The sequence below is a fragment of the Nyctereutes procyonoides genome, unplaced genomic scaffold, assembly GCF_905146905.1.
Source record: "Nyctereutes procyonoides isolate TBG_1078 unplaced genomic scaffold, NYPRO_anot_genome, whole genome shotgun sequence".
NCBI lineage: Eukaryota > Metazoa > Chordata > Mammalia > Carnivora > Canidae > Nyctereutes > Nyctereutes procyonoides.
The window spans coordinates 20,682,959-20,710,550 of NW_026575147.1; the positions used below are offsets into that span (position 1 = coordinate 20,682,959).

At 48.8% G+C, this 27,592-nt stretch overlaps 1 protein-coding gene across 4 annotated transcripts; it reads left to right on the forward strand.

Annotated features, from left to right (window-relative positions):
* Positions 1-2,712: 2,712 nt before the first annotated feature.
* On the forward strand, positions 2,713-27,001 carry CGN (cingulin). Of its 4 annotated transcripts, XM_055312649.1 has the most exons (22): positions 2,731-2,850; positions 4,158-4,228; positions 8,263-9,143; positions 10,169-10,269; positions 10,423-10,492; positions 10,592-10,684; positions 12,850-12,977; positions 13,546-13,678; positions 13,996-14,208; positions 14,653-14,801; positions 15,023-15,155; positions 18,377-18,577; positions 18,893-19,099; positions 19,457-19,714; positions 20,750-20,920; positions 22,246-22,407; positions 23,397-23,486; positions 23,935-24,018; positions 24,129-24,247; positions 24,559-24,667; positions 25,045-25,208; positions 25,528-27,001. In XM_055312649.1, the coding sequence occupies exons 3-22, from the start codon at positions 8,277-8,279 to the stop codon at positions 25,664-25,666; spliced, it is 3,591 nt and encodes a 1,196-aa protein (XP_055168624.1). In that variant the 5' UTR covers positions 2,731-2,850; positions 4,158-4,228; positions 8,263-8,276; the 3' UTR covers positions 25,667-27,001. The 4 variants fall into 4 exon arrangements, with proteins under 4 accessions (XP_055168622.1, XP_055168624.1, XP_055168625.1 ...); XM_055312647.1 differs by lacking the exon at positions 4,158-4,228 and having other exon boundaries at positions 2,713-2,850; XM_055312650.1 differs by lacking the exons at positions 2,731-2,850; positions 4,158-4,228 and adding an exon at positions 2,920-2,935.
* Positions 27,002-27,592: the final 591 nt, after the last annotated feature.

Below are 27,592 nucleotides of genomic sequence, written 5' to 3' on the forward strand. Positions count from 1 at the left end.
TTTGGTCCTCTTGGCAAATTTGCATATCCCGGAGAATGAGTCTTAGATCGGTTTCTAGCCTTACTTCTAAGCTTCATTTCCTACTTTGTGTGTTTGTGTGCGTGTGGATAAATGGATGTCCCACCTACTTCTCTAACATGGCAAATTCCAAAGTTAATTTATTGTCTACTTCCTCTTCTGGGTCCACCCCAAGTCCCTCCGGTGTCCAGTCCTTCAATCTCAGCCAATGGCATCACCTTCTTCCAGTTATTTATCTTTATTACTCTTTCTATGCAGTCTTCCCTGCTGCTGCTCAGGAACTGGCCACAGATTAACAGGTAATCTTTAAGACAGTAATTTCAGTAGAGTTGTTAGTGGTAGTAGTGATTGCCTGGAAAACTCAGGGTTTCCCAGGAATGAACTGTAGGACAGGAATTTGGTTCCAAAATCACTTCTTGGTGAAAACTTCTCCAATTTACTTAGGATTTTCTTTTTTTCTTTTTTTTTTCTTTTCTTTTTTAAGATTTTATTTATTTATTCATGAAAGACAGAGAGAGAGAGAGAGAGAGAGAGAGAGAGAGAGAAGCAGAGACATAGGCAGAGGAAGGAGCAGGCTCCATGCAGAGAGCCCAACATGGGACTCCATCCTCGGACTCCAGGATCACGCCCTGAGCTGAAGACAGGCGCTAAACTGCTGAGCCATCCAGGGACCCCTGGATTTTCTTTTTTATACCATTTCACAAAAAGTACAATTACCCACTTGAATATATATCAATGTAATTTATTACCTCTTCTGAGTATTGTATTTGCTCTGCTTTCCTACCTTTGCCATATTTATAAACTGGCCAATTTTCCCAAATTGTAACATTTCTTAAGAAGATACCACAAACTCTGGAAAAAAAACCTTAATGTCACTTTTACTACCTGTGCCTGATGATGGTGTCCTTCTGAGATTGCTTTCTTGAGGAACAGATGACACAGATGGAGACTGGCCTCCTGGTTTTTCTCGTAATCTGTGTCCAGGGTGCTGGAGTAGGGTGTCTCCTTTGCTGCCACCCTAACTTTATATTTACTACAAATATAATAAGTGTCCTAATTATTGGGATCCCTGGGTGGCGCAGTGGTTTGGCGCCTGCCTTTGGCCCAGGGCACGGTCCTGGAGACCCGGGATCGAATCCCACGTCGGGCTCCCAGTGTATGGAGCCTGCTTCTCCCTCTGCCTGTGTCTCTGCCTCTCTCGCTCTCTCTGTATGACTATCGTAAAAAAAAAAAAAAAAAAAAAAAAAAAGTGTCCTAATTATTAAGGTGTTACCTATGAGACTTGAGGAGGTTCCACTTTTCCAACATCTGGGTCAATTAACAATCTCCCATTTCAATTTTTTTTTTTAAATCTTCCCAGTGGTCTGGAGATAACAAGTCCTGGAGGGATACTTCCTCTTCCGCTCCCCACCCCCACAACTTTTTGCACTTTCCTCCCCTAGGCTCTGGCCGGTTTGGTTACTTTAATCTCGATAAAATGATTCCCTTGGAATGCAGAGACTCCGCATCCTAGTTGAGGAACTGGTAGGTGGACTTTACCCTCCAGGACCCACACCTAGCTTCGGAAGGATGGGGGCAGAAATGAACGTCAGCATGCGCACCAGACTGCCAGCTGCATTTAAGATTCCTTTTCAACCCTAAATAGGTACACAATAAATATTTGTTAGGAATACTATGCAGAGCCCAGCAAGGTAAACTAATCCCTTTTTTACATATCTCAACGGTTAAAATCTCAGGAAGGCAACTTTAATGCTGTTTAACCACAGTCAGCATAGTTTGCTCAGCACCCCTGACCTGACTACTCTTCTGGGGCCTGAGATCAATTCCTCATCTGGAACGGCTCAACTCCACAATGGATTCACAATCTGGGGTTGAGTCCCCTTTTGTTTAGAGCGAGGGTCATTCTTACTCGTTATAAATTTACATCCCCTTTCAATGTAAACTTACACTGATGTTTACCCAGTTTCCATTCATTCAGCAAATTAAGCGCCTCCTGTGTGCTGGTCCCAGTAGCAGGCATTTGGGGAATCAGCGAACAGAACAAGAGATCCTTTCCCTGGTGGAACTTGAACGTGGGACGGGAGACAAACGATGAAAACGATTTAAACTTAAATTGTATGTGATTTGGGAAATGATTAAAAAAAAACAAACCCACAGAGAAAAAGGTATCAGGCTGGACAGTGATCTACGGAGGCCAGAGGATTGGGGGCTGCGCTGAGGCTGGGGAGAGCTGGGGAGAAGCGACGAGCTGGAGTGCGGGGCTCCGGCGTCCGAGGCCGGGAGCTCCCCCTGCAGAGGACAGCAGACGACCTGGGTCACGCGGGCCAGGTGAGGGCGGAAAGCTGCCTGAACGGAGGAGGAGGGCCGTTCCCCAGCGTGGCCGGGAGGATGCCCAGACTGGGGCTTCCCAGCCACACACCGCCCACCACCGCCCACCACCGCGCACCACCGCGCACCACCGCGCCCCCAAGATGGCCTCCCGCGGCCCCTCGCCCACCGGCCCACGTGACCCGGCCTGGGACCCCCGCCGCGAGGCCCTACGGCGACGCCCCGCCCCTCGCGGGAAGCGGACCAACCCGAGGAAGGGGAAGGCGGGGCGGGGGGGGGTGACGGCCCGCGGGGGCGGGGCTCCGGGGGGAGTAACAGGTAGATGGGGGAGGGAGCGCGGAGGGCCGCAGGGGAGGGCCCGGGCACCGCCGGTGCAGTGCCGCGGCTGCAGCTCGGCGGCAGCGGGAGCTCGGTCGGGCCCCAGCCCCAGCCCCAGCCCCAGTCCCCAGCCCCAGCCCCAGCCCCGGCCCCGGCCGGAGCCCGCGAGCGCGGAGCCCGACTGGGGTGAGTGACCACGGAGGGGCGAGGGCACCCAAGAGGCGAGCGGGCCTGGGGGGCAGGGGCGAGGCGGTGTGAGATGCCCTCACAGGTGCTGCACTGGAGAGGGGTGGGGGGGTGACGGTGGGGGGGAGCACTGACTCTAGGGACCGTGTCGGTGGAGGGCACTTGAGACCAAGGCTACTCTTCGGACAGGAAAGCGTCTCGGGCCAGGTTATCGCTGGAGGTCAGACGCCCGTCCCAGGGACAGAATTTCTCTCGGAGACCGCAGTGCTGGGCGGAAGGAGTTAGTTTCAGCTGGGCGAGGGGGGCTGCTGCCTGAGGGCAGAGACCGGGGGGGGGGGAAGGCGTCCAGGGGGGCTGCTGCGTGAGGCTCAGACATCAGGGGGAAGGTGTCCAGTGCTGCTGCCCTGAGGTCCCGTGTCTCCCCCCCCACCACCACCGTTCTGAGCTGGCGCTGACACCTGCTTTCAGGCTCTGAGATGTCCCCGAGTTGTGGTATCTTGCTGTAACGATTCACCTATAGGGGAAGAGGCTGAAGGGCAGAACAAGTAGGCACCCCCATCGCTTTGAAACTATTTAAACCTTTCAGTTTCTGTCTGCCTTTGCTTTGATACCTGGGAGAATTTTCCCTTCTTCCTCTTGAGAGAGTGCTCTCCAAGAGAGGGATGTGAGGAAGTAGAGATCCCTAGGCCTAGAAATGTGTGAAAATACTTTCTAATGAGGCCTCTTTCTGGGGCTAATGTCAAACCCCCTCTCCCCAAGCACACATGCCTCCTTCTGTGGTTCTAGAATGGGGCCATTGGGTGAGGTTTGGGAGCGTGACCAACTACCTTGAAGCCTCCCAGAAGATCCCCATTACTCCTTGAAACCCCACAAGGCATCCCCAACCGCCTGACCATGATGGCTCTCAGACTGGCAGTAGGCACCAGTGGTGTGGGAAATAGACAGGACTCCCTTGGAGACCACAGGACTAGGGGAGCTAGCACCTCTAGGTCTCCAGGTTGGATGAGAACTGCACATTGGGGCTGAGACAAGACTTCTGAGGCAGATTTCCTTGCCTTAGGCACATAAGGAACCAGAGCCAGTCTTAGCTTAGCCCCTTTGATGCCCTGCCTGACGAAAGTGGTTGTAATTGGGAAATAATTAGCAACCGCTATGTTGTCCGCAGGCTGCCTACGCGTGCCTCTGCACCTCTTCTTTCATCCTTGATATTTAGGAGTGGGGGGCTGGCCCTACAGGACTGCTAATCCAGAGATTTGCCTGACCCTAAGAGGATTCTAGCTTCCCAGAACCCTTTCTTCTTTCCCCAGGCTGACCTGCATGCTATCAGCCCTGTGGGAGGTGAAGAGAAGGTAGGGCTGCTTCTCTTTGTGCCAAGGAGGTGAGAACTGAGGGCCAGGGAGTTGGCCTAGGCAAGTGTGGGATGCAACTGGGGAAACTTGAGAGGGAGGGGTAGGGGACACAGAGTCTTCCTGTCACCTGCTGGCCTGTCACTCACCAGGTTCTTTTCCCTTCTGTTCCTCCCTGTTCCTCTCCACCTTCTGCCTCCTCCCTCAGGGCCTTGGCCTTGGCATCTCGGCTGGACAGTCCTTGCCCATGGTTTTGCCCCCTGCCTCTTCTGTACTGTGGAATTTCTCTGGTCTGCTTTATGAGCTGCCACTGGAGTCTCCCTGGCCCTCCCCTTCCCCTTGCCTCTCAAACCAGTCCAGCCAGTTTGCAGGGCCCAGTTTGTCATTGTGTTTTTTCCTCCACTGGCCAAGCTGCTCTAGCCTGGCTCTCAGGTTTCTGCTTTTTTCAGTGGACTGGGCCAGGAGTCCACTTGGAGTGTTTGTGTGTGTTTTTTTTTTTTTTTTTTTTTTTTTTTTTTTTATCCATGGGGAACCATCTTGTCTTTGTAACTCTTTCTGAGAAAATAGCCAACTGATCAAGGTCACTGAACTGTCCTTTTCTATTTTAACCATTTACTTCCCTTGTTACCTCTGAAGAGTCTAATTTCTATACCTCTCATTCTTCCCTTTTCTAAATCTGCTGATTATGTGGCATCTAGCCCTGCGTATATCAGTTCTTCCTCTGCACATCCCAAACCACCCCACTCTAACTTTCTGCCACCCCACCCCCACTTTCTGCTAGAAGCCCAGGGACTGTCACTCCCAGTTGGAAGCCAGATGCTTATGGCTGGGCCAGAGGTGACGGAATTGGGGCAGGGCAGGCTAATGAGTAACCCAGGGAAAAGTGGCTGCCTGATACAGGTGCGCAGTATCCTTCCTCTCCCTACAGGCAGGAATGGCAAGAGGCAGACAGATGAAGTTAAATTAACTTGTGGCCTGGGCTCTTCCTAGAGCATAGTTGGTGAGGAGTGCCCTGGTTGCCTGCCAGAGGAGGGAAGAGCAGGAGCAGGCTGTGAGAGCGAAGCTTCAGTACTCCAAGTTTCCTGGCACTAGGGCGCTGTTTACCTGCCTCTGGGGCTTACGCAAGACCTTGGAGCTGCACCCCAGGCCACGCCCCACTGTCCTCTGTAACTAAAGGCGGATAGGTTTCGGGTTTTCCGTGTTGAATCATTTAGAGCCCTGCTTCCCGACTCACCCCAAAGATCACTTCAACCCTCCTTCAACCTTCCCACCTGTTCTGGGACTACCGTTCCCTTGGAAATTAGGGAGTCATTGGGACCTGGGGAGCACATTCAGCCCTACCTCTGAACAACTTGGTGTCCTTGGGTGAGTGAGGGGCTATACACTCTGCTGGGCCTAGCCTGGGAGCTCCTTGACCTGAATCTGGAAGATCAGTAGATGTACTGACAGAGTAGAGCTGTATTATGAATAAATCATGTGACTTCAGAGAGCTGGCAGTCTAGGCACATGGTTCCAAAATTATGAATGGGGCAGAAGAGATGTCTAGTTATGAGAGCAAATGATAAATGGCTGTGAGGGATCACTGGGTAAATCTCACCACTGCTGTGCAAGTCTGCCTTGGTTCAGGATACAACCTTTAACAAATATTTATTGATGCATGCTGTGTCACCAGGCCGTGGGGCCACAGGAGTCAGCTGAGAGCTGTGTTCTTTGCCCTCTGGGAGTTTATAATCTAGTAGGAGAGACAGACAGGAAACAGTCATCACTCTGATAAATATATAAAAATAAACTGTGGCAGAGGCACACAACTCTTGATCTTGGGATTGTAAATTCCCCACATTGGGTGTAGAGATTACTTAAAAATGAAATCTTTAAAAGAATAATAAACTGAGGCAAATTCATTGAAGGACAAGTGTAGAACATATAACATGGTTTTGACCTAGTTTGTGGGAGAAGGTCTTTGAGAAAGTTTCTAAGGAAGTGACATCCTTCTGTGAAGGACTTGAAATAAGGAAGGTCCTGTTGAAAGGAACAGCATGTATGCAGGATAATGTTTGTTGTCAGCTTTGTAACAGACATAGTCATGCTGCTAGGTATGTTTCATGTTTCATATCTTGTCGTGTTTGCCCCCTCCTTTTTAAAAGATTTTATTTATTTGAGAGAGAGAGAGAGGAAAAAAAAGTGAGTGAGTGGGAGGGAGAGGGAGAGAGCATCTGAAGCAAACACCATGCTGAATGCCGAGCCCAACATGGGGCTCGATCCTATGACCGAGAGATCATAACCTGAGCTGAAACCAAGAGTCTGATGCTTAGCTGACTGAGCCACCCAGGGGCTCCTGTTTTCCCTCTTTTTATTAAAGTGGAACCTAAGTAAATTAAATGCAAGAATCTGAAGTGCGGAACATGATAAAATTTTTACAGCTGAATATGCATGTAATTATTATTGTCTAATTCTCACAGATAATACTTTTGGAGGTATTATCATTATACTTATTTTACAGATGAGGAAACTGAGGCTCAGAAAAGTTGTGATTGCGCAAGGTTGTATATATCTAATGAAGAGCAGGGCTAGGTTCCTTTTTTACTGGATGAGTGGTTTGGATAACTGATCCCTTTGCCTCAGAGCTTCTTTCTTGATCCATTCTCTTACCATTCTAACAAAGGACCCTGCCAACCAATTATCCTTTTGTTTGGAGTATCTAAGGTTGGTTAAAGTCCTCCCCAATGTTGGAATGGTGGAAGGACAGGGATCCTTTAGTTCAGGGTGGGCTTGGAGGTGTTCGTGAACCTCTTGAGAGTCTGTGGTAAAAGTCTGTGTGGACTGTTTCTTGGGGGGCAGTAGTGGGGGTGGGTGCATTACTTTCATCAGTCTCTCAAATGGAGTCTCTGGAACCAAAAAGAAGAACCATTGCCAATAAGGGCTCCTCCCTCCTGGTTCCTTTTTCTGGAGTGGAAGGGCTGAGAATGCTAGGAATGTTCTTCCCACCAACCCCATTCTCACCTGGAGCAAGGCCACTCCCATCCCTCTCACCTTCCTAGCAAGTCTATAGCCTCGGAAGGGGGCCTTGCCAAATTTTCTTGGCCCAGAGCTCCACTGGGAGATTGAACTGGGTATGTTTGTGTGTCTGTCTGGCTCACTGGATGCTCCTCCTCCAGGTTGGTGCTAGGCTGTGGTGATTAGTTGCAGGGCTAGGGAAGCTGGAGTTTTTATTTGCTTCAAGGAGAACCTGCCCTTCCCAGTTCTTGGAGCCAGAACATACCTGGAATATATTCCATTTGCCAACTCTAATCTTAGGCTAACACCAGCTGGAGGAGTTGGCTTGGTCCTGGCTCTGGCCTTCAGGTGGGACAAGTCTGCCTGTCCTAGGACCTCTTAGGCTGACACTCTTTTCAATGTTATTTAAATTTTTTTTGAATAAGCAATACATCTACATGGTTCCAGATTTAAAAGGGACAGAAGATGCACAATAGAAAGGTAGTTACTCTCCCCTGCCTGTCCTTAGCCCTTAGTTCCCCCAAGTAGCATCATTGCTGTCCTCCCAGAAATGGGATGGCATACCTTGGGGGGGGGGGTCTTCTGTATTTTAAATGGGCTCTGGGAGTAGAGGGCTGCTTTTCTTCATTGGGATAGAGATATGTTAGGTGGGGTTTGGGTTCTGCCTTGATTGGGTTTGGAGGAGGCACACCGTAGTATATGTGTATGTGTGAAGATCAAACAAAATCATTAAACTCTTGACAAAGCCAGGTCCCTAGGACTGTATAAGAAGAAATGGATTCTTCTAAGTCAATGGGTTTCAAAATCTGGAACAGCAGCATCAGTATCACCTGGGAACTTGTTAGAAATGCAAATACATACCTACTGAATCAGAAACTATGGTGATAAGGTCCAGTTGTCTTGTGTTTTCATAGGCCCTTGAGGTATTTCTGCTGCTCAAATAAAATATGAAGACCACTGTTCTATGTAGAAGGAATGACAAGGCAATAAGCCACACAAAAGCCAAACAGGTGGAGGTTTCTGGGTTTCTACTACCAGTCTCTCAGCTTTAACTGTTTTCTTAAATTTCTAGGATCCCTCCCATTCATGGAGCAGGCATCCACCATGGCTGAGCCCCGGGGCCCTGTAGACCATGGAGTCCAGATTCGCTTCATCACAGAGCCAGTGGGTAATGCAGAGATGGACACCCTGCGTCGTGGTGGACGACGTCCTGCTAAGGATGCTAGAGCCAATACCTATGGAGTCGCTGTGCGTGTGCAGGGCATTGCTGGGCAGCCCTTTGTGGTGCTCAACAGTGGGGAGCAAGGCAGTGACTCCTTTGGGGTCCAGATCAAGGGGACCAACAACAGAGGGCCTCCAGGAGCTCTAAACTCTGACTCTGAACTCCCTGAAAGCACCTACTCTCATGCCAAGGAATTTCCTGCCCGCTCACAGGGCAGCATGTCTGATGAGGAGCTTGAGGCCCATTGGAATGGAAGGCTACTCCGATCCCAGTCCCAGGCCTCACTGAAAGGCCCTGCCCCTGTGAGTCCGAGCACCAGGAGCACTAGCCTGCTGCAGCTGGCCCCTGAAGTAGCTTCCCCAGGGAGCACTATTGATACTGCTCCCCTGTCTTCAGTGGACTCACTCATCAACAAGTTTGATAGTCGCCAGGGTGGGCAGACCCGGGGCCGAACTGGCCGGCGCATGCGGACACTGCCCCCTGAACAACGCAAGCGGAGCCAAAGCCTGGACAACCGGCTCCCACGGGATACCCTTGATGAACGAGAACATCAGTTCCCTACCCATTGGACTCCTAGCACAAAGCATGACAGCCACATGGGCAACTCCAAACAGTCATCCCAGAATCAGGGCCCTCTTGGTGGATTTAGCTGTTCCCGTCAGACCCAGGACTGGGTTCTTCAGAGTTTTGAGGAGCCACGGGGGAGAGCCTGGGACCCTGGCATGCTACAGGTCAGACCTCATTCCTCTGTGGGACCCAATAGCCCTGGAACCCCTTGCCAATTTAAATAACTTGAGGCAGAAAGTTTCAACTTTTGTCCTCCACTTTATCCATCTACTTCATAGGTGGTATTCATGTGTACAAGATACTTCCATGGAGGGATCCCTGGGTGGCTCAGCGGTATAGAGGCTGCCTTTGGCCCAGGGCGTGATCCTGGAGACCCGGGATTGAGTCCCACGTCGGGCTCCCTGCATGGAGCCTGCTTCTCCCTCTGCCTGTGTCTCTGCCTCTCTCTCTCTCTCTGTCTATCATGAATAAATAAAATATTTTTTTTAAAAAAAGATACTTCCATGGAAATGGAACTAACTATGAAATCTGCCTTCACAGCATGAGAGTTACTTGTTACAGCTCTGAATCATGTTACTAGCATTTGCTAGGTCTGTAGCATAAGTAAGACAGGCCTGGTAAGATGAACAGCTTCTGGTGCTCTTGTCAGGGGTCTCCTACCTTTGTCTCCCACTCAGGAGTTTAAGTGAGTGGGGAATGACTTCTTGGAGGCAAAGTTAAGCCTGTTTATTTACAAATTCTAGTATGTTAACTGTCGTTAGTAATAAGTAACTTGTCCCAGAGCTCACAGCTAGTTGAAATCTGCTTGTCAAATAGAATGTGGCTTGCAGCAACAGTGAGAGATGTAGGGATGCCTGGGTGACTCAGTGGTTGAGCGTCTGTCTTCAGCTCCGGGCTTCTTGCATGGAGCCTGCTTCTCCCTCTGCCTATGTCTCTGCCTCTCTCTCTTTCTCTGTCTCTCATGAATAAATAAATAAAATCTTAAAAAAAAAAATAGTGAGAGGTGTACCCTGCTAGGACCTCTCCTGGGCCTGCTGCTCAGGCCTCAGCGGTATTGCCTCTTTTCCCCCACTTGAAGTTGTTCAGCATGCTTGGAGGGCCTCGTCTCCTACCTACTATTTCTGCACTATCTGAACTCCACACACGCTTCTGGCTTAATCTTCCTATTTCTTGGATTTATGTTTTGCAGTTCAAATCAACTCCAGACCTTCTCCGAGACCAGCAGGAGACGGCCCCACCGGGCAGTGTGGACCATGTGAAGGCCACTATCTATAGCATCCTGAGGGAGGGGTGAGTGGGGGCCCTCTCAACAGCACAGTCACACGCCTCCCTTCTTTTCCTCCTAGCTTCATTCCCTATCTTCCCTGACTTTAGCTCTTCCTTCCCTCATCTCTGCTACCTCTTCTCTCCCTTAGCCTTTGTTTCTAACCTTTTATCCTCCAGAAGCTCAGAAACCGAAACCTCTGTGAGGAGGAAGGTCAATTTGGTGCTGGAACAGATGCAGCCTCTGGTGGTGAGTGGCCATCTCCTGGTGGGAGCAGGAGGCAGGGTTGGGCCTCTGGGGTCTGGGGTCTGAATGTTGACCCATTCCTTCCCACCCTGTCTCTGGCAGATGACTTCTGGATCTGCTAAGGCCCTGACTGGGCAGAGTGAGCTCAGCCAAAAAGTGGAGGAGCTACAGCAGAAACTGGATGAGGAGGTGAAGGTGAGGGGAGATTGGAGGAGCAGGAGGCATACAGGACACGGGAGAAACTGTGGCCTCGACTGCACTTCTAAGCAATGGGATGCACACTCGTATGTTCTGTGGCACAGGGACAAGAGCGTGTGCTGGTCCCACCAAGGACTTCTTGGGTTCTCTGGAGCATGGGGAGAAGAGCACATTCATCGGGGCTCTGACCTCTTCCATTCATTTCCTTTGGAAGTTTTTGTCCTGGCTTTGTGCTCACTGGTTGCGGATGCCTCGAGTACATCGCTACCTCAGTCCTTTTCACTGGTGTCATGATGATGGCAGTACCATCATTAATTGAGTATACGTACTTAATTTATTTGAGAGAGCATGAGTGGGGGAAGGGGCAGAGGCAAAGGGAGAGGCAGACTCCCCGTTGAATGGGGAGCCAATCCCAGGACCCCGAGATCATAACCATGACCTGAGCCGGAATCAGATGCTTAACCACCTGAGCCCCTAGATGCTCCTATTGAGTATGCTTCCTGTAGCAGGTGCTCTCTGGGAATATGTAGTAATTATGGTGTTCTTGTAAAGTAGGTGTTGTGGGCCCTTTCATGATGAGAAAACTGAAGATCAGAGAGGTTAAGTGATTGCTTAAGGTAGTAAGTCACAGAGAAGGAATTTTAAAATTCAGATCAGCCTTATGCTAAAGTCTATGAACTTCCTTTTATTTATTTTTTTTTAATTTTATTTATTTATGATAGTCATACAGAGAGGGAGAGAGAGGCAGAGACACAGGCAGAGGGAGAAGCAGGCTCCATGCACCGGGAGCCCGACGTGGGATTCGATCCTGGGTCTCCAGGATCACGCCCTGAGCCAAAGGCAGGCGCCAAACCGCTGCGCCACCCAGGGATCCCTGAACTTCCTTTTAAAAAACATAACCGTGGGGCACCTGAGTGGCTTGGTTGGTTGAGCACCTGACTTTTTTTTTCTTTTAAAGATTTATTTATTTATTCATGAGCGACACAGAGAGAGACAGAGACAGAGATACAGGCAGAGGGAGAAGCAGACTCCCTGTGGGAAGCCTGATCTGAGACTTGATCCCAGGACCTCGGAATCATGACCTGAGCCAAAGGCAGACACTCAATCACTGAGCCACCCAGATGCCCCGAGTGTCTGACTTCTGATTTCAGCTCAGTTCATGGTCTCAGAGTCGTGGGATTGAGTCCTGTGTCGGGCTCTGTGCTGGGCATGAAACCTGCTTGGGATTCTCCCTCTGCCCTTCCTCCCAACCTCTCTCTCTCTCTCTCTCTCTGTCAAAAAAACAAAATAAGATAAATAAAATAGTTTAAAAAAATACTGCTCCCACCTCTCACAGTATTGTCTTACATGTAGTTGGTACTCAGTACATGTCGAATTGTAACTCCTCTTATTTCCTAGAAAGCAGTATAGTGTACCAGTTAAGTAGTCAGCTGTGGAGTGAAACTGAGTTCGAATCCTGGTAACTGTTGGCTGTGTCCGTTTCGTGGGCATGTCCATTACATGTTCTAAGCCACTATTTCCTTAACTGTAAAGTGGGGATGATAATTGTACTATGTTATTTATCTGTGGCTGTGTAATGAATTACCTCAAAACCTAGCAGTTTGGAGCAGTTTGAAGCAGTCATCTCCTGGTGTCTTGAGGGCTCAGAATCTGGAAGCAGCTTAGCTGTTACGAGTTTCCAGTCAAGGTATTGGCTGGGACTGTAGTCATTAGAAGACAGTGGGTGTTAGCTGGAGGCCTCATTCCCTTGCTGTGTGGACCTCCTCATGGGGCTGCTTGAGTGTCTGCCCGTTATGGCAGCTACCTTCCCCAAGGGTGAATGATCCCAGAGAGAAGGTAAGGAGGAAACCGCAGTGCCTTTTTAGGACTAGTCACTGGAGTTCCTTATGTTTGTTAGAAGAGTCCTTAAGTCCAGCCCATACTCAAGGGGAGAGGCTTTACCCTTTGAAAGGAATGTCAGAGAATTAGTGGACATACTTTAAACCATCACAAGTTCCCAGGCTTGTTAAGAGGATTACATTGCAGATAAGAAACACCGGGTCCATAGTACAGTGCCTGTCATGTAGTAAGTATCAGTAAACGTTAGACATTTGCATCACTCCTGGTCCTTCTGAGAGGCTTTCCCTACTCTCCACCTGTTTTACTCTGCCTGCCTTTTCCAGAAGCGACCGAAGCTAGAGTCATCTCGGCTTGGGCTGGAGCGGCAGCTGCAGGAGAAGGCAGAAGAGTGCAGCCAACTGCAGGAGCTGCTGGAAAGGAGAAAGGGCGAGGCCCAGCAGAGCACCAAAGAGTGAGTACAGCTAATGGTGTGCATGGGGCTGCTTGGGGACCAAGGCCAGGGTTGGAAGTACCCCCTGGGTGAGACATGGAAAGGTATCTCTAGAAGCTAGAAGGGGCAGACAGAGATAGTTTAAAGATAGGACCTTTCTCTCTTTACTTTCTCTATAGGTTAATCATAGTTCTTACCTCACAGGATTGTTCATTCAGCATGTATTTTTGCAGTCAATACTGTGTGGCAGGCACTGATCTAGATTCCAATGAACCATTCAGATGAAGAGCACTGTTCTCTAGAAGCATAGTTTCTACCCAGAGGTGGGGGGAGCCAGACAGTAGTAAATAATGAACACATCAGGTAAGAAAATTTGTAGCATGTGAGAAGGTGATAAGTAGAGTAGGTCAAAGCAGATCAGAGGGCCAAGAGTGGAGGAGCAGGTTCCAGTATTAAAGTGGTCAGGGGAGGCCTCCTTAAGATTTGAACAGAGACTTGAAGGAGGTTGAAATGGATGAATGTGTGTAAAGTGTTTAGAAAACTACTTGACATGTGGCATGTGATGATATTATCTATTAATAATTATTAGGCTCCAGAACATGAAGCTCCTTGTGGACCAGAGTGAAAGGGTACGATGTGGGCTGGAGGCCCAGGTGAAGGAGCTGCAGGACAAGCTGAAACAGGCCCAGGAGCCTGAGCCTGCTAAGGAGGCGCTCATGAAGGTAGGCAGTAGGATGGCTCCTGTGGCCTCTGTTTTCTTTCAGTAGAGCACCAAGCACAAGTCTGCTCATCTCCAGTGTCCCCAGAGTATGTACAGTATGCAACTGATTATGGGTACCCCTTAATGTGCTTTCAGACATATTTGATAGTGGGGTGGGGTTAGAACCCAGAACAGGGGGCATCTTAGAGGGCAGAGAGCACCTTGTGCTGAGTCTAACAGGTATGAAGTGCTCAATACATATTTTTGATGGATTAAGTGAATGAACAGACAGGCAGATCTGAATAAAGTTCCTCTGTTCTTCCACCTTCATTTCCCCAGGACCTGTTAGAGGCCCGAGAGCTTCTGGAAGAGGTCTTAGAGGGGAAGCAGCGGATGGAGGAGCACCTGAGACTGCGGGAGCGGGAGCTGACAGCCCTGAAGGGGGCCCTGAAGGAGGAGGTGGCCTCCCGTGACCAGGAGGTGGAACATGTCCGGCAGCAGTGCCAGCGAGATGCAGAGCAGCTTCGCCGGAGTATACAGGATGCAACCCAGGCATGTGACCAGAGCAGGGGCTGTCAGAAGAGGGCATCCCCCCAAAAAGAGGCTTGAGGTCTCTTGGTATTTTGGGACTTTCCTGGTCGTAACTGGAACTCCCTCTAAAAGACACACATGAGATGTATTGCGAACCTTGGCCAGAAGACCTTCAAGGTCTCCTTCTACAAGGGCAGAGAGAGGGAATGCAGGTGAGGAGCACCATGATAAATAAATAGGGGAGGCTTCCTGTAAATGACAGCAGGGACCGGGGTGGGGGTGGGGGTGGAGCTGTAACCTGGGGAGAGCTTTCTGCTAGCATTGCACCCAGCATCACTGGGCTATCATGGTGTGTAGCTGGTGTGATGCCCTCTGGACCTGATCCTCCCCTTCCACACTTCTACTTTGGTCTGAAGTGCGTTCTTCCCTCGGGGCCTCCTGGTCCCCAACTGCCTCCTTCCCTAGGACCATGCTGCATTAGAGGTGGAGAGGCAGAAAATGTCAACCCTGGTGCGGGAGCTGCAGAGGGAGCTGGAGGAGACCTCAGAGGAGACAGGGCATTGGCAGAGCATGTTCCAGAAGAACAAGGATGAACTTAGAGCCACTAAGCAGGAGTAAGGACTTTGCCTCTCTCCCAGGAATGCTTATCTGGGATTCCTATATCCTGCTTCTTTTCTACCCATGCTGTGCCCTTTACTCTGCCCAGAGTGGGTACCGAGGGTGGGTGCCGTCCATTGGCTTCTGGGGAGGTGGTTTGCATTGTCCTGCTAACCTCTGCCAGGCAGGTGGCCTGACCTTGTTCCCTTTCCCTTTGCATTCACCTGGCTGGATTCAGACTCCTGCAGCTGCGGATGGAGAAGGAGGAGATAGAAGACGAGCTTGGGGAGAAGATAGAGGTGTTACAAAGGGAATTAGGGCAGGCCCGAGCTGGTGCTGCAGATACTCGCCAAATGGAGGAGCTTAAGAAGGTACTTGGAGGGACACCTGGCTGGCTCAGTCAGTGAGCATGAGACTCTTGATCTCAGGGTTGTAGTTTGAGCCTCATGCTGGGTGTGGACATTACTTAAAAAAAAGGGGGGGGGCAGCCCTGGTGGCACAGTGGTTTAGTGCTGCCTGCAGCCCAGGGTGTGATCCTGGGGACCCGGGATCAAGTCCCACGTTGGGCTCTGTGCATGGGGCCTGCTTCTCCCTCTGCCTGTGTCTCTGCCTCTCTCTCACTCTCTGTGTCTATCATGAATAAATAAAATAAAATCTTAAAAAGAAAAAAAGAACCTTAAAAAAAAAAAAAGAAAGTACTTGGAGTTGGGGCATGGAAGGGCAGGTTGGGGTGATGGGCACTGACCTCGCCTACCCATGAGGGCCTCCACACTGTGTGGCTGCCTCCTGTGTTTGGTTTTCAGGACCCACCTTGCCTGCTCAGCCATCTCTCTCCCCAACACATTCTGATGCTGTTGGGCTCTCATCGAGTATACATGTTTCTAATGGAAAGGACTTCTGGTTGGGTCTAGCCAGAGGCTGCTGGCTGCCTCCCAAGAAACCTCATGGGGAGCAGCATTTAGATGGATTTGTGAGACTGCAGGGTCATTTTTGCAAGCTTGGAATTTGGTCTGCACAGGGAGAGCTGATCTGTTGGAAGAGGCTAGAAGTGGGATTGGGGGGCTTAAGGGGAGCGGGCAGGGGGATGGGCTCATTAACTACATCTATGAAACAAACATTTACAGTTAGAATGCCATTTTATTAACTTGTGCAAGCGTCATCACACAGACTGGAATATTTGCATTGGCTCAGCCAGCTGACCTACTTGGGAAGCCAAATCTAATTCAAGGGCTGCTTATAGAATCTAGAGGTAGGGAATTCAATATTATATCATACATGGATGTTTTATAAATGACAAGGTCATCAAATTGAAGTGAATACAAATAATTTCTTCATGTTCCTGGTATTAGTTTATGAAGGACAAGAAAGCAATTCATTATTTTTGATGATTTAGAAACTTAGAAAATATTTTTGTTAGTATAGGGAACTGGCATTTATGGCCTCCCGAGGATCCTTCTAGGTTTACAGTTCTTTGATTCATTATGCTGGATATGTAGTTGGTGCCCATTTAACGAGTATTAATTAATCAGTGTGTGTTAATCTTGCCTTTACCATAACACTGCCTACTTGTAATCAAGGTAATCATATTTATTAAATGAGTAAAGAAGTATAGCTCTAAGTGATGATTTTCCAGATAAATAAAAGTCCAAGCTTATGCCAAATACTGGGTGGAGAAAAATGTAATAAGTGTTAACCAAATATACTTTCAGTGATTGTGAAATGAAAAGTGCTCTTAAATTTTTACTACGTTAATATGAAGTTAACAGATACCAAGGATAGTCTGAAGTCTGTTTGCTGTATTAGTTGACATAATAAACTTGGACATTCCTCTGGACAATCTCAGTGATTTATTATGTGAGATGAAGCTTAAAAGCTAAAAAGTAATACTAGGGCTTCATTTATCTCACATATGCAGTGTATTTAATCAAGTACTCACTCAAACAACATACACATGAGAAAAATATTCCCCATCCAATGTAGACCCCATGAGGTGCTGTTTTTTCCTCTATAGTTAGTTTTGTTAGTGTCATATGTTGAAAACTCAAAAAATATAAACTTTCAGCCTAATTATGGTATTTTCTGAATTTCAGAAGTAGCTAATAGCTAAAGAACTAGAACCAGAGGTCATATTTTAATTTATTTTTTATTTTTTATTTATGATAGTCACACACAGAGAGAGAGGCAGAGACATAGGCAGAGGGAGAAGCAGGCTCCATGCACCGGGAGCCCGACGTGGGATTCGATCTCGGGGCTCCAGGATCGCGCCCTGGGCCAAAGGCAGGCGCTAAACCGCTGCGCCACCCAGGGATCCCCATATTTTAATTTTTAAAAAGATTTTTATTTTTACACCCAATGCGGGGCTCAAACTCACAACCCCAAGATTAAGAGTCACACGCTTTACTGACTAAGCCAGCCAGGCGCCCCAATATTTTAACTTTTTAAAAAAAGAAATAAGAGAAGCACCACTATTTATTGTGTAATATGTTTTGATTTTCAACATATTTTCTTTTGTTTTTGAAATAACCAATCCTATTTTATCCAAACCCTCATCTACTCTCACTGCGTGTGATTTCTTTTTTATGGACATTTATTTCACATGCCATAGAATTTACCCTTTTATTTTATTTTTATTTTAAAGATTTTTTTACTGGGGCACCTGGGCAGTTCAGTGGTTGGGCATCTGCCTTTGGCTCAGGGCATGATCCTAGGGTCCTGGGATTGAGTACCAGATTGGGCTCCCAATGGAGAGCCTGCCTCTCCCTTAGAAAAAAAGATTTTTTTACTTTATTTGAGAGCCAGCGAGAGCATGAATGGGGGTGCAGACTCCCCACTGAGCAGGGAGCCCAATGCAGGGCTCCATCCTAGGACCCTGGGATCATGACCTGAACCAAAAGCAGATGCTTAACCCACTGAGCCACCTAGGTGCCCCAAAGTCACCCTTTTAAAGTGTACAATTTAGTGGTGTTTAGTATATACACAAAGTTATACAACCATCATCACTATTTAATTACAGAACATTTTCATCACCCCAAAAAAGAACCCCATCTGCATTAGCAGTCACTTTTCCCAGCTGTTTGCAACCACTAATCTACTTTCTGACTCTATGCATTTACCTGTTCTGTGCATTTCCTATAATTGGACTCCTATAACATATGGCCTTGTATGTCTGGTTTCTTTCACCTAGCATAATCTTTTTTAAGGCTTCCCAATGTTGTAGCAAGTATCAGGACTTCATTATTTTTTAGGGCTGAGTAATATTCTATGTGGATATATCATATTTTGTTTCTCTGTTTACCAATCGATGGACATTTGGGTCACTACTGTATTTTAGCTCTCATGAATAATGCTGCTGTGGACATTCGAGTGAACATGTTTTTTGAGAACATATTTTCAGTACTCTTGAATATGTGTCTGGGGATGGAATTCATATGGTCACTCTATGATTAACTTTTTGAGAAACTGTCAGACCATTTGCCCAAGTAGCCACACCATCTTTTGTTTCCCCAGCAGCGTAGGAGAGTTCCAGTTGCTACGCAGTCTGATGGCCCTGGCTGCCTCCCGGTGCCTTGCCACTGTCCCCTTTTCCTTCTAGGAGCTGCGCCAGACACAGAAGGAACTTAAGGAACTGAAGGAAGAGCAGCAGAACCAGGAGGTGGCTGGGCGTCACCGGGAGCGGGAATTGGAGAAGCAGCTAAAGGTTGAAGCTGATCGAGGCCAGGGGTTGGAACAGCAGAGTCTCCAGCTACAAAAAACCCTCCAGCAACTGAGACAGGACTGTGAAGAGGCTTCCAAGGCAAGGGGAGTGGGCCCGGGGCTTAGGAGGTGGAGGCTGAGGGGTCTGGAGGGCCGAGGAGCCAGAGGGCATGGAAAATGACCTATCATGGGTATGTACAGACCAGACCCTTGTCCTAGGTGTGTGGTTAAAGTAACCAGGGTTTGGCAGGGAGGGGGTGGCAGGGCTGCACCTGCTGATACCCACTTCCTCTGCAGGGGTGGGATCCTCAGGGGCACTACCACTGTTGTGGGCTCTCTTCGGGGTGGCTTCCCTGATACGGTAGGTGACCTGGAGCCCCAGGGTCTGAGCTGCCACTCCCTGAACTGGCCGCAGGCTCAGGTGGCAGCAGAGGCAGAGGTGGCGGTGCTGGGGCAGCGACGGGCAGCAGTGGAAGGGACACTTCGGGAGACCCAGGAGGAGAATGACGAGTTCCGACGGCGTATCCTGGGTCTGGAACAGCAGCTGAAGGAGGCCCGAGGCCTGGCAGAGGGCGGGGAAGTGGCAGAGGCAAGGCTTCGGGACAAGGTGCAGCGGCTAGAGGTCAGTGCCCTGTGCACATCATTGGCTTCCCCCTGGCCCTCCTTCTTCTCACCCCTGGCTCAATACTCTCCAGCTAAATCCTCAGCTCTCAGTTTTGTTTTGTCCCCGGTGTGCTTCTATTTGCCTTCCCAATGCAATGTTAAACTTGGGCTTATCTCCTGGAGTGTACTTTGTTGCAAACGTCTTGCCCCTTGTGCTGGTATTTTTGTCTCTTATCCCCCACCCTATGCCTGTTCTTTCTCTTGATTTCTTTGCTAGTCCTTTGGAGCCTGTTTTCACTGCCTACCTTTTTCATAGCTCGCTCTTCTTCCCTTCCATCTACTCCCCTCCAAATGATTTCTGTCTCCCCTCTCCCAGGCAGAGAAACAGCGGCTCGAAGAGGCCCTGAATGCCGCTCAGGAAGAGGAGGGGAGCCTGGCAGCTGCCAAGCGGGCACTGGAGGCCCGGCTGGAGGAGGCCCAGCGGGGGTTGGCCCGCCTAGGGCAGGAGCAGCTAGCACTGAACCGGGCCCTAGAGGAGGAGGGGAAGCAGCGGGAGGCACTCCGGCGGAGCAAGGCTGAGCTGGAGGAACAGAAGCGCTTGCTGGACAAGACTGTGTGCCAGCTCAACAAGGAGGTGGGGCATGGGGTGGCCTGGCTCTTAGGAGGAGGCCTAGCTCTTAATGAAGCTTACGTTGTGGGAGGGGGATAGGGTCGGGGTCAGAATGTGTGGTGTTTGCTTTCCTCAAGTTAATTGCTGGGGAGGCAGAATCTTTAGAGAGGGGTGTCCTTCCTACTACTCCTCAGTGTTCTTGTCCACCCCGATATCCCATCCATGGTGGTCTTGATCCTTGGGGAGTGTTTCCTGGGATTCTTCCTTACATGTCTGTAAGACCTGAACACAGGAATCTTTATTACTAGAATTTTCTGTTTGGGGTAGGGAAAGGAAGTGTCTAGGATCTCTTCCTAGATGTCTTTAAGACTTAAACACAGGATTTTTGTGGGTGAAACTTTATATTTGAGGGAGGGCAAAGAGAAAGGAAAAAAAAGGAAATAAATTGCATTTTTTCAGGTAAGGTTCTCCTCCTAATCTCTTTTTAAAGCTAGAGCAAACATACATATTTTGTCAGTTCTAAAATGCACATTGCCATCATCTCCAGAGTTGACTTGTGCCTTATGACTGATGGTGTGTTACAGTTCAGTTGACAGGTTTGTTTCTTTTGTTTTTGTTTTTTGTTTTTTGTTTTTTATGGTACATCTTCCAATCATTGGCATCTTGGTTTTGTTGAAATTTGGTCATTTAAGGTTTACTTTGTATCAGACACAGTTATAAGTAGTTTACATAATTAATATAATTCTCACAAACAATCTTGTGATGTAGGTACCATTATCTTCCCATTTTACAGATGGGGAACTGAGACCCAGAGAGGATAAGTAACTTGCCTGTGGCCACATAGCTAACAAGTGGTAGAGTCAGGATTTGAACCCAGGCCATATGTGTATTATTACTTGCCATACTAGGGACCTAGGCCTAGGGGAGAGCTGGGGAGGGAGGGTGGCTTCAGCAGTAAGAAGAATCTGGGGAGTCTGGACTTAGAGGAGGGACGGGAAGAGGATCTGGGTTTAGAGGAAGGACAAGAGTATAGTGCTAAAAAGGCTCTTTTCATCCCAGCTGGAGCAGATTGGGAACGATTCTAAGCAGGCTCTGCAGCAGCTCCAGGCCCAGCTGGAGGATTACAAGGAGAAGGCCCGGCGGGAGGTGGCGGATGCCCAGCGTCAGGCCAAGGAATGGGCCACTGAGGCTGAGAAGAACTCAGGGGGGCTGAGCCGGCTTCAGGATGAGGTAGGAGCAGAAGTGGCAGGGGGTAGGAATCCTTTCAATGTCCTTGGTTTGAAGGTCACTGCCTCTTTTTTTTTTTTTTTTAAGATTTTATTTATTTGAGAGAGAGTATAAATAAAATATTAAAAAAAAATCATAGGGACGCCTGGGTGGCTCAGTCATTTAAGTGGCTGCCTTAGACTCAGGTCATGATCCTGGAGTCCTGGTATCAAGTCCCACATCTGGCTCCCTCTTCCAAATCTGGCTCCCTCGTCGGTAGGGTATCTGCTTCTCCCTCTGCCCTGCCCCCCTGCTCATGCTCTCTCTCTCTGTCTCTCACCCTCTCAAATAAAATAAAATCTTGGGACACCTGGGTGGCTCAGCGGTTGAGCATCTGCCTTCAGCTCAGGGCGTGATCCTGGAGTCCCGGGTCCCGGAATCGAGTCCTACATCGGGCTCCCTGCATGGAGTCTGCTTCTCCCTCTGCCTATGTCTCTGCCTCTCTTTCCATGTCTCTCATGAATAAATAAATAAAATATTTAATAAATAAATAAATAAAATCTTTAAAATAATTTGAAAATCTCAACACTGCAATGTTAGTGGAAATATGGTAACAGAACCAAGGCATGTCTGACACAGAGTAGGTGCTTTAAATATGATGGCTAGTTTTAATGCTTCACAATCTTTATTTATTAAAAGAATTTTTAAATAAAGGTTTTATTTATTTAATCATGAGAGACATAGAGAGGCAGAGACACAGGCAGAGGGAGAAGCAGGCTCCCTGCGGGGAGCCTGATACAGGACTCTGTCCCAGGATCCTGGGATCACACTCTGAGCTGAAGGCAGATGCTCAACCACTGAGCCACCCACGTGTCGCTCACAATCTTTTACAGTAACAACTTGTTATAATTTTGTTTTGTGATTACATAACCCCCCCCCTTTTTTTAATGTTCATCCCTTTTTGTTAAAAAAAAAAAAAATCCCAGTACCCAGCCTGTAGCCCATATCACTTAAATCATATCTCCTAGGGCTAGGACCTGGGATCCGTTGTCTAAAATCTCCTTAAGTGATTCTAGTTTGTGTAGGGCATTCTAAAGCAATAAAGAAAATGGACTAAGAGCTCCTGCCTGCCTGCTAGATAGGATGCTGCCTGATTCCTGAATTGTTGAATAAAGCTAGCTAGATCTTCAAAGAGAAGACAATGGACTAAACCTCAGCCAGCCTTTTATTATTACCGTGGTCTGGCGATTTAAAGATCATCAGTGAGGAAACATTGCTCCCCACCGGGCAGACTGTTCCCCTCACCCCCACCCCCAGCTCTCATCAGTTGCATTCTCCCTTCCACTCAGACCCAGAGGCTCCGGCAGGCCCTGCAGGCATCCCAGGCTGACCGGGACACAGCGAGGCTGGATAAAGAGCTGCTGGCCCAGCGACTGCAGGGCCTGGAGCAAGAGGCAGAGAACAAGAAGCGCTCCCAGGATGACAGGACCCGGCAGCTGAAGGGTCTTGAGGTGACAGCACAGGGGGTGGTGGGGGAGGGGCGCAGGTGGGACTTCTGTGGGGGAAGGGAGCTGGACACTCCAAGCCCCCTTTCTATGCTAGGTACCCAAAGCAGGTAGCCCACAGCTGATGGATTTTGTTTGAGTGCAGTACTTTCAATGACTCTGAATCAATTGCCAACGTTTAGAAATTTATACGTGTCATTTATATATTCTGATTTCTGGTTCCTTTTGTACATTTGGAAAATATAGTAACACTGAGCTTCTAATCCTAAGCTGTCTGCATGGCAGCAGTTGGCTGGAGCTGAGCAGTGGCCTCTCCCCTTTGGAGTGAATAATGGTCTTCAGTTTGCTATATTTGGCAGTAATAATATAATAATAACAGTGACAATAGCAGCATCAAACGCTTACATGTTATGCCATCTGCCAGGCACTGGAGAGTCATTTAATCCTGAGAATAACTCTGTGGAATAGGTAGTCTTTTCTCCATTTTATAGACTAGGAAAACTGACACACAGAGAGGTTAAACACCTTGACCATGGCTCTTCTGCTAGGAAGTGGTAGGTCTGATTTTCAGACCCAGACAGTGTGTCTCCAAGAGACCATACCCTTGGTCTCTCTCCATGGGACTGCCTGGCTTGAGTGTACTTCCTTCATCTGAATCCTGGCGCTTTGGGTTCTGACTCTCTCCAGCTCAGCTTTGGCTCAGGCACTTTGGCTTCTGAATGTTTTCCCATTAGGGAAATAGGGCTGCCCCACTGAGGAATAGATTCTGGAGCAGAGACCAGAGGAGGCATCACCACCCTTTCCTCAGTGCCACGCCTGGTCAGCAGAGGGTGCTAGCTTCCATGGTGGCTCCAGGCAGGGGCACACACCAGCTGGTTATGGGGACATGTGAGACAGAAAGGTCTGTGGAGGCTAGGAGGAGGGTCCTGGTTGGGGGTTAGCATTCTGGTGTCCAGCCTGTGGGGCAGAATTAACCTGTTGCTCCCATGCCACAGGAAAAAGTCTCACGGCTGGAAGCAGAGTTAGATGAGGAGAGGAGTACCGTGGAGCTGCTGACAGAGCGTGTGACTCGTGGCCGGGACCAGGTGAGTCCTTTCTTACCCTTCCCCCGTGCCCACCCCTGACTGCAATACCTTTCAAAAATGCCTCCAACCTCCCATGCTTTGTAATCTGGAGAATTCTGGCTGCTGAATCTGTGCATGGCTCGTGCTACTTCAGGGTCTCTCTGCTTCAGGCCAGGTGGAAAGAAGCCAGGGATTTGAGTGGAACAAGAAATCCTGGTAGCCTGGGATACTCTGACCTGAGCCCAGGCTGCTTCCCTTCAGAAGGGATGCTAGTTCCTGGTGAGATGGAGGAGGCCCTGTTTTGATTCTGTGGCTCTTCCCATTTGACTAAGCTGTGATTTCTTAGTTGCCTAAGAATTGCTGGGATTCAGAAGGCATCCTACTATTTACTCTCTGTCTCATGTGGTTTACCTGGCTCGTTCATTATTAGCCCTCCTCAAATCTGACCCCTCTCATCTGTCCCTACTAGGTAGACCAGCTGAGGTCAGAGCTCATGCAGGAGAGGTCTGCTCGACAGGACCTGGAGTGTGACAAAATCTCCCTAGAGAGACAGGTGAGCAGAGGAGTCAGGAGTCTTGGGGATAGACCCTCAGAGGCAGGTAGAATGACCATAGGAGGGATCAGAAGTGGAGCGTGACCATGAAGACTTTCTGTCCCTCTCAGAACAAGGACTTGAAGAGCCGATTGGCCAGCTCAGAAGGCTTCCAGAAGCCCAGTGCCAGCCTCTCTCAGCTTGAATCCCAGAATCAGGAGTTGCAGGAGCGGCTGCAGGCTGAAGAGAGGTGATGTGAGCCCATCCTCTCTCTCTCCCTCTGGCCTTTTCTTCTCTGAGTTTTCCTCCATCTTGCACGTCAGACATGGCCAACCTAGCTTGATTATTAGGGGGCATCTTTTCTTTTGGGAAAGAGCAGAAGGAGTTGCAGAACTTCTGGAATGTGAATGACCTCTTATCTCTCTGGTTCTTTGGATCTGCCCTGGATCCTCCCTATTGTGACAGGACTGAGAGGAGTTCATGGAGGCTGGAGGTGGCCAAGTAGGGTTTCCTTTAGAAATGGAGATAGCCATAGACATCCCCCCTATCACACCTTCTTAGGGAGAAGACGGTCCTTCAGTCCACCAACCGAAAACTGGAGCGGAGGGTTAAAGAGCTGTCCATCCAAATTGATGATGAGCGGCAGCATGTCAATGACCAGAAGGACCAGGTAAGAATGATAGCCAGGGCCAAGCAACCATATGGTAAGCATATACTGTGCTTTGCTTAAAGGCCAATGGAGGCCCCATCTCATAGGTCTTTCCAGCTTCTACTGTCCTTGTATAAGGTCGGAGACTAGATGGGAGGCACTGGATTAGAGCAGGCATAGTGCATTGAGTGTGATGATGTGGTAGGTTCTCTTTCTAAGTGTTATATGTGTATGAGCTCTTTTAACCCCCAAAACCAGCCTGTGAAGTTAGGGAACTTGCCCGTGGTCATGACATATTTCTGGGGCAACGATCCCTTGTCAAAATAGCTATGGGGAGGGTCCCAGTCCATGGTAGTAGCAGATGCTTTTCTAATGTGGGGTTTTGGTATCCTGCCCAGCTAAGCCTGAGGGTGAAGGCTTTGAAGCGGCAGGTGGATGAAGCAGAAGAGGAGATTGAGCGACTGGATGGCCTGAGGAAGAAGGCCCAGCGTGAGCTGGAAGAGCAACATGAGGTCAATGAACAGCTCCAGGCCCGGATCAAAACCCTAGAGAAGGACTCCTGGTATGGGCTGCTTTTCTGCCCCCCTGCTCAATCAGGATGGTTATGCAAGAAGGGAGTGAGCTCTCCTGCACTGAATAGGGAGGAGTATCTCTGAGATGGGACTCTGCAGTCCCTCCTTCCTGGCTGGAAGCCTTCATGATTATTCTTTAGTAGTTCAGCCCCCAGTCTATACCCCATCTCCCCAGATCTCAGATTGGGTGGGGGATCTTGTGAGTACCTTGAGGCCTTAGAACAGCTGGGAGTTTCCTTAGCGTGAAAAGCATGATTGTCTGAATCTTTCTGTCTCCTTCCCTTACAAGTATTCCTCTCTCTGACTCAGGCGCAAAGCCTCCCGTTCAGCTGCTGAGTCAGCCCAGCGTGAAGGGCTGAGCTCGGATGAGGAGTTTGACAGTGTCTACGACCCTTCTTCCATTGCATCGCTGCTTACGGAGAGCAACCTGCAGACCAGCTCCTGTTAGCTTAGGTCCACAAAGGACCAGAAACTGCACTTGAGGCCTGCCCTGGCCAGGCCTGCTCTGCCCTGCCAAGCCTCAGATTCCTCATTCCGGGAGGGGGACTCGATTATTCAGCCCTAAGACCAGGAGGGGTGTGAGTGATGATGGTAAAAAAGGCATCAGCATGAAGCTGGTAGACAGACTTGCCTCTGGAGGAGTGGGTATTTTAGGCCAACTGAGCCCTTCCCTTAAGTGCTGATCCTCCTTCTCCTCCCTCATAACAATAGGATGACCAGCATATAGGCCAAGGGGGATTGAGCAGGATAGGAAGGGATAGACATTGCCACGTACATAAAGCTTTATTTCTTTAGCCCTTACCTCTCAGGCTCAGGGAAATACCTTTGTGATTTTGCTCCCTTGACTCCTGCAACCTGTTTTCCTCCCACTCTGAAGCAAGGTAAAGAGAACATTATGGGTAATGGACACACTGGTGTGGCTCTATCCGCTTGGATGCTCCGCTTTGCACAGTCATGGGACGCATATGATAGTCTCTGTTCCTTTCCACTCATATATTTTGTCTTCCCCAAAGCCAGAGGATCCAAGGGATCTGTTCTCCCCCTCCCATCTTCACCATTCCTACCTTCCTTCTTTCCTTTTGGTGCCTTAGCCAGGGTGAGGAGATAAGGATGCTCTTCTTACCTCTGTACCTGCACATTCATACCTCTCCAAGGACCAGCCTGTTCCCAACCAGGGCCCTCAGCTTTTGCTGCTGCCCCAGTCTAAAGAGAGCTACTGGTTCCTCGGCTGATGAGCCCTTGGGGGAGGGACTTTGGTAGGACCATGATAAAGTGGTGGGCTTGGTTCTGCTCAGGGTCTCTATCTTTCCTCCTTTTCCTCTGTGACAATGGATGTGTTTGTTTATAAGGGGGTTGCATCTGGGAACCCTGATAACTGTCTATATGAGTCTGAAAAGCAAAAGTCTTCCTTGTGGCTTCTCTGACCCAGATGTGCCTAACCTCAGTAGGGAACCAGGGGACCCTTATTATCTCAGGAGCTTGGACCTGATACGGGCTTCTTTCTTGGTAGAAATGGGAAGAGGCAATGGAGGATTTATTCCTCCCTTGGGTTTTGGGGAGAGCCAAGCCCTGTTGGGGAGGGAGTAAGGGAGATTATTTACCTCTCTTATTTCCTAAGCAGGCTCTGTAAGGAGCCCGGGTGAGGAAGAAGGCTGTTTTCACCAATGACTTGTAATTTCATGATTAAAAAAAAAAAATTCTATTCTGCAAATTAGATGTTTTCTCCCAAACCAACCTACCCTTGATTTCGTTTTAAATAAAATATTAAAATTATATATCTATACTGAAATCCTTAAATCCTCATTCTTTTCCCTCACTTGTTTTGAGATCTGTTCTACAAAGAAACCATTTTTACTCTAGAACTTAGAGGCTGAAGCTGGGGTTTTCTTTACCTCACTTTTTAGAGGGCCTTTACAACAGATTAGATGGAACCTAGGGAACCTGTGTTTATAGCACCTCCATTCTCTCCTAAACAACCTTCTGGGAATAGAAAGGCCAGTAAATGCTGTCTCTGAGGGTTAAAGGAGACAGACCAGAACTGGATTTTATACTCTTGGGGCACAGGGATATCCCCAGCATTCACCTCTCAGGTATAAAGACATTCATTCCTATCTGGTATGGGACTCAGTTCCTACCTGGGAGGTAGCAAAATTTCTGTCATTCCTGCTCTTGTGTTGCCTTGAAGAGAAAGCTAGCTGTTTGTTCATCAGAGCCTATTGCCAGATTCAGGGGCACTGCCCACTCAAGAGTGGGTCAGACCATCTGCCTGCTTTCCAGGTGGACCACAGCCCAGTGGAACAGCCAATCTGCAGAGAAAGGCAGGGTTGGAAGAGACTCCATCCTTGGCTCTCCTGTAAGACTTTAAAATGGTAAT

Bases quoted from the DNA above. Each gene is read 5' to 3' on its own strand.
- CGN (XM_055312647.1), top strand. From the start codon at position 8,277: ATGGAGCAGGCATCCACCATGGCTGAGCCCCGGGGCCCTGTAGACCAT. The intron at 15,156-18,376 runs GTACTTGGAGGG...TTTTCCTTCTAG, and splicing joins AAATGGAGGAGCTTAAGAAG to GAGCTGCGCCAGACACAGAA. The intron at 23,487-23,934 runs GTGAGTCCTTTC...TGTCCCTACTAG, and splicing joins TGACTCGTGGCCGGGACCAG to GTAGACCAGCTGAGGTCAGA.